The 12,519-nt window shown below is 36.7% G+C and overlaps 1 protein-coding gene across 2 annotated transcripts in view; it reads right to left on the reverse strand.

Moving 5' to 3' along the window:
• Positions 1-12,519, reverse strand: part of CPA6 (carboxypeptidase A6) — a 541,372-nt gene that overhangs the window by 36,038 nt on the left and 492,815 nt on the right. For both annotated transcript variants that reach the window (XM_019453228.2, XM_019453227.2), the window contains 2 exons: positions 9,610-9,720; positions 9,052-9,142 (listed from right to left, as the gene is read on the reverse strand). In XM_019453228.2, coding sequence (XP_019308773.1) covers positions 9,052-9,142; positions 9,610-9,720 — 202 coding nt within the window. The remainder of the gene's footprint in view (positions 1-9,051; positions 9,143-9,609; positions 9,721-12,519) is intronic.

Raw genomic sequence — 12,519 nt, forward strand, 5'->3', positions numbered from 1 at the left:
CAGGAAGAAATAGAAAATGTGAACAAACCAATTACTAGTCATGAAATTGAAACAGTAGTCAAAACCCTCCCAACACACAAAAGTCCAGGACCAGACTGCTTCTACCAGGTGAATTCTACCAAATTTTAAAGAAAAGTTAACATTTATTCTCAAACTATTCCAAAAAATTGAAACTATACAAACTCATTCTATGAGGCCAACATTACCCTGATGCCAAAATCAGACAAATACATGACAAAAAATAAAATTATAGGCCAATATTCCTAATGAACATAGATGCAAAAATTGTCAACAAAATATTAGCAAACCAGAGTCAACAATACATTAGAAGGAATATACACTATGTTTAAGTGGAATTTATTACAGGGATGCAAGGATGGTTCAATATCCACAAATCAATCAACATGATACACCACATAAACAAAATGAAGAATTAAAATCATGGTTATCTTGGGGTGCCTGGATCGCTCAGTTGGTTAGGCATCCAACTATTGATTTCAGCTCAGGTCATGAACTCACAGTTCGTGAGTTTCAGCCCCATGTTGGGCTCTGTGCTGACAGTGTGGAGTCTGCTTGGGATTCTCTCTCTCTCTGCCCCTCCCCCTCTTTCTCTCTCAAAATAAATAAACTTTACCAAAAAAATCATAATTATCTCAATAGATGATGAAAACCCGTCTCATGACATTAAACATTCATTTATGATAAAAACTCTCAACAAAGTGGGTTGTAGTGGTGACATACCTCAAAAAATAAAATCCATACATGAGAAATCCAGAGATAACATTATACTTAATGGTGGAAAGCTGAAAGCGTTTCCTCTAAGATCAGGAACAAGACAATGATGCCCAATTTTAGCACTTTTATTTAACATACTGGTTGAAATTCTAGCCACAGCAATCTGACAATCAAAAGGAATGAAAATCATCCAAATTGGAAAAGAAGTAAAACACTCACTATATTTGCAGGTTCCATAATACTATATTTAGAAAACCCTAAAATCTCCTCTAAAAATGATTAGAACAAATGGAGTCAGTACAGATGCAGGATAAAAAATTAACATACATAAAAATAGCATTTCTATACATTAATAATGAACAATCAGAGAAATTAAGGAAATGGTCCCATGTACAATTGCATCAAAAAGAACAAAATACCTAGGAAAAATTTAATCAAGGAAATAAAAGACCTATACTCTGAAAACTATAAAGACACCAAAGAAAGATATAGAAGATATCACAAACAAATGGAAAGATAATCTATGCTCATGGATTAGAAGAATTAACATTGGTAAAATATCCATTCCTTTCAAGGCAATATACCGATTTAGTGTAATTCCTATCAAAATTCCAATGACCTTTTTTTGCAGAACTAGAACAAATAATTTTAAAATTTGTATGGAACCATAAAAGACTGGGTAGCCAAAGGAATCTTGAGAAAAAAGAACAAAGCTGAAAGTATCATGCTCCCTGATTTTAGTAAAAGGTGAAAGATTTATGCGATCTAAAGACAAACCAGAGTATCTCCCTGATTTTAAACTATATGACAAAGGTATAGTAATCAAAACAGTGTGGTACTGGCACAAAGGAAAAAAAAGATACATAGATCAACACAATAGAGAGTTCAGAAAAACCCATGCTTATCAATCAGTCTTTGACAGAGGAGGCCAAAATGAACAATGGGAGGAAGACAGTTTCTCCAATACATGTTGTTGGAAAAACTGGACAACTATATGCAAAAGAATGAACTGCTTTCTTGCACCACATATAAACATAAACTCAAAATGGATTAAAGAGTGAAGCGTTGGTGGGATAGTGGTGAGCATCGCTGTCTTCCAAAATAGATTGAAGACTTAAATATAAGACTGGAAACCATAAGTCTTCTAAAAGAAAACGTAAACAGTAAGGTCTTGACATTAGTCTCAGCAATAGTTTTTTGGATTTGTGTCTGTAGACAAAGGTAACAGAGGCAAAAATAAGCATATGGGACTATATCAAGATAAAATTCTTTTGTATAGTGAAGGAAACCATAAACAAAATGAAAAGGTAACCTACTGGATAGGAGAAGATATTTGTAGATATATCTGTGAAGAGGCTAATATCTAAATATACAAAGAACTGACATAACTCAGTACCAGAAAAATCTGATTAAAAACATGGGCAGAGGACCTGAATAGACATTTATCCAAAGAAGACACACAGATGGCCAAAAGGCACATGACAAGTGACTCAACATCATTTAATCATGAGGGAAATACAAATCAAAGCCGTAATATATCACCTCACATCAGTCAGAATGGATATTGTCAAAAAGATAGGAAATAATAAGTGTTGGCCAGAATGTAGAGAAAAAAATGGAACCCTTGTGCTCTCTGATGGGAAAGCAAATTGGTATACCCACTATGGAAAAGAGTATGGGGGTCCTCAAAAAATTAAAAACAGAAGTACCATAGTTATCCAGCAATTCTGATTTTGGGAATTTATCTGAAGAAAATGAAAACACTAATTTGAATAGATATATGCACCACTATGTTCACTGTAGCATTATTTACAACAGGTAAGGTACAGAAATAATCAAAATATCCATTGATAGATGAACGGATAAAGATGTGGTATGTATATTCATATATATAATGAATTATTACTCAGCCATAAACAAGAATGAAACCTTGCCATTTGTAAGAGCATGGATGGAGCTAGAGAGTATTATGCTAAGTGAAGTAAGTTAGGGGAAGACAAATACTGTGTGACTTCACTTCTATTTGGAATATAGAAAACAAAACAAATGAACAAACAAAACAAAGCAGAAACAGACTCATAGATATAGAGAACAATCTGGTTGCTGGCAGAGGGGAGGGGGTGGGGCTGGGGGAAATGGATGAAAAAGGTGAAGGGAATTAAGAGGTACCAACTTCCATGTATAAAATAAATAAGTCATGAGGTTGTAATGTACAGCATAGGGCATATAGTCAATAATGCTGTAACAACTTTGTATGGTGACCAATGGTAGCCAGACTTATGGTGATCACTTTGTAATGTATATAAATGTTGAATCACCATATTGTACACATGAAACTAATATTTCACGTCAACTACACTCCCCTCAAAAGCAAGTTCACCAAAGTGATGACATTTGAGAGGAAAAATAAAAACAAAACCAAACCAGAAAATTCAGTAAGAAAGAGTTCTTCCCACATTTTAGCATTCATTGTCAGCCCTCCCTAAATATCAGAAGAACTATTACAGAAAGTATTTAAACAAGAACATCTGGGAAAAGAGGTAGTAATACCTTAAAGCTACATACTTTATTTTGAAACTTTCATTTTGAAACTGTGATAGTACTGCTTTTGTGGTATGATTACTTGTAGGAGTCAGCAAATAAGAAAGTAAGTTGCCTGGTAGTGTGGTTGGTTCTATATGAGCAGGTACAGGTAGGATTGTTGCAGAGAATCAGAGTAATGATAGAAGGTCTTAAAACCGTCATCAAGAATTGAGGCCTAAACTAACTCCAACTGTGTTAACGTCTAAAATGATAGTTGGGTTTTCTGGCAATATGACAGAATTGTGACAGACACTGTGATAAAAGCTCCTGCTAGAAACCCCTCTGAATGTTCAATCAATCAATTTAAATACACATGAGAGTTCTGAAAAATACTCCCAAGGGAACAAACATGAAGAGGGGGCTGGAATGACGAGAGCTGAAGCAAAAGCTGCAGCTGTTCTTGGGGTATCTGTTGGCTCAGAGTCTTGTTTCATTCATGTGGTAGAGGCGGGGGATCAGGATTTGGATCTTTAATATGCAGGAAAGGGGAATAAGGCCCAGGCATTCACCTGGGACCTTCAAAGGGTAACACTTTCAATGAAAGTTGCAAAAAAAAGTCTGCCTCCATGGGAAGATACCAAGTTCTACCTGGAGGAAAATGTCTTCCTGGAGAATTCATAATCATATACTCGATATCACATGTAAAGTCAAACTACCTGCATGGTATGAAGTGGCCCAACATCAAAAATAGCACCTGGGAAGCTTCTTCTCCTCTCTTACCATATATTCCCAATTTCCCTGTTGTCTCTGTTGCATAATTGTGGTTAAAATAGTCCCAGTCTTATTATTATTTTGATACCTAAACTATTCTTTGCAACCACACATTGTTTAACTTTTTAACAAAGTGAAATGACCATTCACGACAAGCTGATCCCTAAAAGGTCAGATGTAATGGCTTAAAACAGGGGTTACTGGAGTCAGTCAGACTTGGCTTCTCACTGTGGCTCAACGCGTGGATAATCTGAAGTGAGTTTCCCAATTTCTTAGAACTTTAGTTTCTTCATCAGTTAAATAGGGATAATAATAGCATCTACCAATGAAAGAATAATCTTGAGCACTTAGCACATGCTTGGCTCATAGTGAATCATTAATAAATGTTAGGCATAATAGATATAAATAATAACAATTATATTAAAAACCAGTGAGCAAACCCCATATGATCTAAATTTCTAAATCTCTAGGATTCTATACCCTTAACTTTCTTTATAAGAAACACAACTAAGCATAATGACATATTAATAGATTCCCTAATTCTGAGCCAATCTTGCATTATTGGGATAAATCTCACTTGGTCTTTTAATTTATTATTATTATTTTTTTAATTTTTAGAGAGAAAGAGCATGTATGTGTGAGCAGGAAAGGGGCAGAGGGAGAGAGAGAGAATGCCAAGCAGGCTACATGCAAAGCCCTGATGCAGGGCTTGATCCCACGACCCTGGGATCATGACCCGAGACAAAATCAAGAGTTGGACGCTCAATCAACTGAGCCACCCAGGTGCCCCAGCAGTCACTTTTCATTCCCCTCTCTCCCTAGCCCTTGGCAACCACTAATCTACTCTTTGTCGCTATGGATTTACTTATTCTAGACATTTTATGTAAAGAAAATCTATAATATTATTTGTGAATGGGTTACTTCACTTACAATGTTTTAAGTTTTATCCATGTTGCAGCATGTTTCAGTACTTATTCTTTTTATGGCCAAATCATATTCCATTATATGGGTATACCATGCTTAACTATTCATTGCTTGATAGACATTTGAGCTGTTCCCACTTTTTGGCTATTATAAATAGGGCTGTTATAAACATTTGTGTACACATCATTGTATGGATGAATGTTTTCACTTCTCTTAGATATATATGTAGAAGCAGAATTGCTAGGTCATGGGGTAACTCTGTATTTAAAATGTGACTGATTTTAAGCAGTTTTCCATAGTGGCCACATAATTTTACAAGCCTACCAGCAAGTATTAGAATTCCAAATTTTCCATACCCTTACCAACATTTGTTATTGCCCATCTTTTTTATTATAGCCATTGTAGTGGGTGTGACGTGGTACCTTGAAGTGCATTTTCCTGATGGCTAATGATGTTGAGCATCTTTTTATGTGCTTTTCCCCCATTTGTATATCTTCTTTAAAGAAATGTCTGTTCAAATCATCTGTGCATTTAAAACCGAGTTGTTTCTTTATTTTTGAGTTGTAAGAGTTATTTTAATATTCTAAATAAAAGGTTCTTATTAGATATATCATTTGCAAATACATTCTCCCATTCTGTAGGTTGTCCTAATAGCAATTTATGTTTAGGCAACACTTGAATTACTCAGGGAAAAAGCTTAGGTATGGATGTCATCCAAACTCTTTACCTCTCTTCTGGATTTATTCCAGTTTGGAAGTAGTGCTCACAACATTCTCTATAAGGAGTGCATAGAGGAAGGAAAAAAACCCCACAATGCCCAGTAGAGAGTATGTGCTCAATTAACTTTGGCAAATGAATGAATAAAATTTATGTATTTATTCTTGGTTCCTACCACTACTCTGACTAACTGAATCCCTTTGCTGGATCCACTTTTAGAGCAATGATATTCATTTCATGGCCTGAAGGCCTGCAGGGGGAGCTATGAGGTATTGAAAAGATGTACCTGTTTCCATGTGGATGCTCTCAGCTGTCTGTCTACTCTACATTAAATGCACTGAAGTGTAACACTGTCATATGGGAGTCAACAGATTTTTCATGGTAAAAGGCAGTTTCACGTTCTACTCTTTAAGTTTGAGACTCATGGCCTTAAGAGAAAGAAACAGCTGTTTTTGTCAGTTCAATGTTGACTCTATAGTGTTTTCAATAGTCCTGGGCATTCTTATGTCATTTATACTGTGATTGTTTATTTGGAGCTTCATTTAGGGACTTCACTTACTTCTAGACTCTCGACCTAAGAGTGGTTCCCTCAGTGAGGTTCACTGTTCCTTGGGCCAGGCAAAAAACTGTGGGGAAATGGTTCTGATGCTGTGAGGGAAGAAGGTCACATCTACCTACTTGTCATATCAGTTGAATTCCCTTGGGACACCTTGGGGGAAGAGATGATCCCAGCCAGGCTGTCTGCATTCCCACATCACTTACAACTATCTATCAATGTCATTTTGCAACTTACATTTGACATAATCCCCTTGTACATCTGGAGTGTGGATTCACAGGAAGAATCATAATGATTCAAAAATGGGAAGAATCAAAGGAATTCTAGTTAGGACTGTGGGTAAAACTAAGAAATCAATGAAGGCATATGTATGAAGGAAACAAGCTGAGTAAAGGAAAAAGAACAATGTTTTTTGTAACTGGATATAAACAAGAGTCTAACTTTACACAGGCAGAGTTGGCTGACCTGCTAGTGTAACTGAGCTTAGCTACCCATCTAGTGCACTCACTCGGATGGGGTGACTGTGGGCATTATTTGTACGACATACATATGTATGCAGATACCTGCCAACGAATGAAATAGGACACACTTGGGGCACCTGAATGGCTCAGTTGGTTAAGCATCTGACTCTTGATTTTGGCTTATGGGTTCTGGTCCCATGTGGGGTTTTGTGCTGACAGGACAGAGTCTGCTTGGGATTCTCTCTCTCCCGCCCCCTCTCTCTGTCCCTCCCCCACTCATGCTCTCTATCAAAATACATAAACTTAAAAAAAAGAAATAGGACACAGTTATGAGCATGCAAAGCTGTCACATCAGAGAGGGGGGAAAAAGAGTTTGTTTGTTTGTTTGTTTGTTTTAAATAGTGGTCTTAGGGAGTTAATGTGAAAGAGCTTTTTGTCTCAGTCCAGATTGAAGAAAAAATTTTTTCATTGAAACATCCACCAATAATACCATTTTATAGTATTTATGTGATGCTTTTTCTTCTCTCATAAGTGGGAACACTTTTAAGGTTACCTTATGGCTCTTCATAGCAAAATCCTCCTGAAGGAGAGAAGTACTTTAACAAACAATGGTCCTGCGGTTCAGAGGTCAATAGACTGTTCTGCAGTTTTGGGGAGAAGAGATAGGTCACTGATAATTAGATCTCTGTTTGGAACCAGGACTGAATTAGGCATTAAACATATGTAAATTCCCTTAATTCCTGTAAGAATGCTATGAGGTAGGTGTTACTGTTATAAATTGATGGGTAAAAAAAATCACCCTAATCATTGAGTTAATAATGGTAGAATCAAACCATATCTGTCATATTCTAGAGTCATGCTCTTAATTGCCAATTTTAATTGATTAAGGGAGGTTGCCTGGAGAGGATATGTGGAAGGAGTCTAAGACCATGCCCAGTTGCTCTGTCTAACGTGAGTAGGATGGGAGGAGTGGTATCTAATGCAGAACCCAAGGCATCATAGAATGAGTGATTTGGGGGGACAGGCCTCACTTCTAAGGGACTAACAGAATACTTTCTGTTACACAATGGTCTATTATTTGAGGGAGCTAAGGAAGGACTCTGTGAAAGGAGAGTTCTTTACAACTGTCTTTTTTTTTTTTTTTAATAAAGTAGGCTGCGTGCCCAACCTGGAGTTCGAACTTACAACCCTGAGATCAAGAGTCACGTGCTTTACTAAGTCAGTCAGATGCCCCTACAACTGCCTTTTGATAATACGTTTCCATTTCCGTTCCCTCTCTCCTAGTGAAGGAAACCAGAATGTCACACCCCAAAGTACACCTCTTTGACATACAAATTGTTTTGAGCTAAAGGCAATTAAGCAGCAGCGAATGCAGAGAAAGCTCTCTACCTTGCTCTTTTCTGCCTAAAGAGAGGATATGAATTCTTTCATTGGAGACAGAGTCTTATCATCCCAGAGACAGCACCACAAGAATCTGCCAATAAACCCTACTCCGTTAGTTGCCTCCCATAAATTTACCTTCCTACAGCTTGCTGCTTTTGCAAAGCCCAAGGGCTTCCTTCATCCTGTCATCTCTACAAATTTACCAAAGATGCTATATAAGCTGGAGTTCTAAGTTGCCACTTCCAGTTACCTTTCATGAGGTTTTTTCCCATGTGACATATGCTGCACACGTTAATAAACTGTTTTTCTCTTGCTAATCTGCCTTTTTAAGAGCTTCAGCTGGAAACCCAAGGTGAGTAGAGGTAAAGTTTTGCCTCCTCTATACTAGCTATGGCTAATTATCTCCCTCTTCTCCCCCTCTCTAGTAGTACCTACATGCTTCTGAATTTTGCAAGTTTCCTTCCTTAAAATGACATTCTCTCTTTTCTTGAAACATATTAGTGAAGCATGGAATGTAGCAGAAATATAATTGCCATGTGAGTGACCAATCGACGTATGATAGGTAGATTCTAGACAAGGATTTGGTAGTTTTGATTGTCATAGACAGATGAAGGCAGGATCAGAGTAACTCTCTCAATGAAAGGATGAAAACATTTAACCAGAGTTATATTACAAACCACAGTTTCTGTTTTAGTTTCTGAATGTCAAATATTCCTCAGTTTTCTGCTTTTACATCTGTGTTTAAAGTTTCAATTTTCAGGATTGGGTTGAGAGATTTAAATTGTTGATATTTGCATAAAAATCACTTTCATTTTCTTTTGTAAAGTATAGCTACCATGTGTATATCTGTGTTTTTCTCTATTAGATTTTCACATAAAGAAAAACATTAGCCTTACACTGGAATCCTAATGGGCTCATCATTTTTGAGAGTGAAAGCTGTAGAAACCTCTGGATCTGAATCCCAGTTAGTTTCCAACTTACCGCACCATTTCACTTTCCAGTTACGATTGGCATCAACTCCACGGCAGCGAAACCTTGAGTTCCTTGACCTTGTTTTTCTCCAAAATCGATCCTAGATGCAATTAAGAAAACAGGTGCAGAAAAGAATACTTAAAAGGCTATCCACATACATTTAGTAGCTGTGAATGAATCACAGCACTGCAGGGAGAGTTCCTTGGGAACAGACAAATCCAGGGAGAAGAAAGAGGACTGAATTAGCAACAGAGACCCAGGTTCATGCTCCAATTTCTGTCACACACTTGTTAGCTTCTCTTGGCCTATTTCTTCACAGGCAAAACTGAATAAGCTGGACTAGTGTAGTGATTTTTCACAATTTCTTTGGAAGGAGAAATCTTTACTTACGTGAAATCTTATGCACAAACATATAAACAGAAGGTTGTTTCTATGATGGGAGAGAGAGTGGAGGTCCCTTTTGTAGTTCTGGAATCATTAGGCTGCCTACCAAGCTTCCTTCCTCTTCTATGACTGTTTTCTGTTTATTCCATTTCTCTTTTCAATTGGATAGGCAAAGCGACTTACACTGGTCCAGCTAAAGTGGTATCCATCAACGTTAAATACAGGCATGATATAGAAATACAGATGATTCAACATTTTTCTCATGATTGGGTCACTCCTATATGTTAGAAGAGCCTAAAAGACAAAGGTGATATTTTTCTTACAAACTGATCTCAAATACAGATTTAAAAAAATATATATGAAAATCCTCCCATGGGAAATACCAAATATGTTGGGTTAAAAAGTAACGAGCTAGGGGTGCCTGGGTGGCTCAGTCAGTTGAGTGTCTGACTTCAGCTCAGGTCATGATCTCATAGCTCATGAGTTCAAGCCCGGGTCAGGCTTTGTGCTGACATCTCGGAACCTGGAGCTTTCTTTGGATTCCTTGTCTCCCTCCCTCTCTGCCCTAACCCACTCTCATTCTGTCTCTGTCTCTCTCAAAAATAAATAAACATTAATTTTTTTTAAAAAAATAACAAGCTAATTGAACTATATATATACTCTGTGACATCATATACTTTTTTTTCTAATTAAAAAATTTAGTTATTTTTAAAAAGTTTTTACTTAAATTCTAGTTAGTTAACATACAGTGAGATATTAGTTTTAGGTATACAATACAGTATTTCAACACTTTAAAAAAATTTTTAATTTTGAGAGAGAGAGAGAGACAGACAGAGTGTGAGTGGGGAAGGGCAGAAAGAGTGAGACACAGAATCTGAAACAGGCTCTAGGCTCTGAGCTGTCAGCACAGAGCCTGATGCAAGGCTCAAACTTGGGAACAGTGAGATCATGACCTACACCAAAGTCAATGCTTAACCAACTGAGCCACCCAGGTGCCCCATGATTCAACACTTTCATACAGCAGCTGCTACTCATCACAACAAGTGCCCTCCTTAATCCCCATCACCTGTTTAACCCATCCCACACCCACATCATATATTCTTTATTGAGATTTTTGTCCCAAACTTTTTGTTACTTATACATTTTAGCAAAGGTAGCTAAACAGATTAATTGGGTAGCCTCTAACAGTATTTCAGGACTGGCTAAATTTTAGGCTGATGAAGAAAGCAATTATTCAGACATGCTTTTGTATAATCAGTTTTTTTTAAATATTACATTCCACTTTGGACAAAATAATTACCCAAATATTTTGGTGTCTTTACATGATATTTCATAACAAAAGCTATTTATACATGGCACTTAATTGCTTATGTCTAACTGGGACCAGACTCAAGTCTTCAAATTTATTGCACTGACACTGTTCTCTCCTGATTTAAAAAACTTTTTTTTAAATGTTTATATTTGAGAGAGTGACAGAGCCCGAGTGGGGCGGGGGGAAGGGGACAGAGAGAGAGAGAGGGAGGGAGACACAGAATCAGAAGCAGGCTGTAGGCTCTGAGTTGTCAGCACAGAGCCTATGAACCATGAGATCATGACCTGAGCCAAAGTCAGATGTTCAACAGAGTGAGCCACCCAGGCGCCCCACTATAAAAAGTTTAATAAACATTATAACATCTCTATCATTCTTATCATGGCTGTTTTGAAATCTTGCTCTTATGATTGGGTTTTACTTATATTGTGTCTGGCCCCAAGTCTGAAGATTCTGGACTACAGGTTTGGCCTCAAACAAAAAAACCGAATGTGCTAAGAATACAGACATTTTGAAATATTTTTAAAACAATTCTTTTTGGTGCCTATTTGTCCATGTATAGAGCATCTCAGAGAAACATAGGAAATTTGAAAATGGCTGCCTCTGGGGAAGGGACTCATGGGAAAGAGAATTACCTTTAATATTTTATCTATTTGGATTGTTTGAATTTTTACCATATTAAAAACACAATTCAAATAAGAGAATTCTTAAATTATGTATATACTGCCTTAGAAAATTTAATACTTAAAACTTCAATTTTTTTTTACATATAGTTAGGATTTCTGAACCCATCATAAACAGCATCTGCATTTATATAAGAATACTGTTCAGAGAATAATCCAATATATTAGAAACTATCACTATATTAGAAATAATGAATATAGGGATATGATTAGGAATATAAGAGTTATGGGAATGCAAACTGGCGTAGCCCCTCTGGAAAACAGTGTGGAGGTTTCTCAAAAAACTAAAAATAGAACTACCCTATGACCCAGCAATTGCACTACTAGGTATTTATCCAAGGGATACAGGTGTGCTGTTTCGAAGGGACACATGCACCCCCATGTTTATAGCAGTGCTATCAACAATAGCCAAAGTATGGAAAGAGCCCAAATGTCCATTGATTGGTGAATGGATAAATAAGATGTGGTATATACAGACAATGGAGTATTACTTGGCAATCAAAAAGAATGAAATCTTGCCATTTGCAACTATGTGGATGGAACCAGAGGGTATTATGCTAAGTGAAATTAGAGAAAGACAAAAATCCTAGGACTTCACTCATATGAGGACTTTAAGAGACAAAACAGATGAACATAAGGGAAGGGAAACACAAATAATATAAAAACAGGGAGGGGGACAAAACAAGAGACTCATAAATATGGAGAACAAACTGAGGGTTACGGGAGGGGTTGTGGGAGGGGGGATGGCCTAAATGGGTAAGGGGCACTAAGGAATCTACTCCTGAAATCATTGTTGCACTACATGCTAACTAATTTGGATGTAAATTAAAAAAAAATAAAAAATAAAACAAGTTAAAAAAAAGAATATAAAAGTTAAACATTTTTATTGAATATAATTTAAATATTTAGGGGCTTAACACAAGTTGACAAGTGCTAATACAATTTTCTCTTCTCCTTTAAGGCTCAATTATAATTTTTTGGCCACATAGCTTTGGTAGAACTTTTATACATGCTTGAATTTCTATTAACTGTCTAATGCTTCAAACCAGAGGAAAATTCCTGGTATATGATTGTTAATATCCTAGAATTTTGATTTCCTCT

This window comes from Panthera pardus, unplaced genomic scaffold (assembly GCF_024362965.1).
Source record: "Panthera pardus isolate Hobbes unplaced genomic scaffold, ASM2436296v1 HiC_scaffold_7, whole genome shotgun sequence".
In the NCBI taxonomy this organism is placed as follows: Eukaryota; Metazoa; Chordata; class Mammalia; order Carnivora; family Felidae; genus Panthera; species Panthera pardus.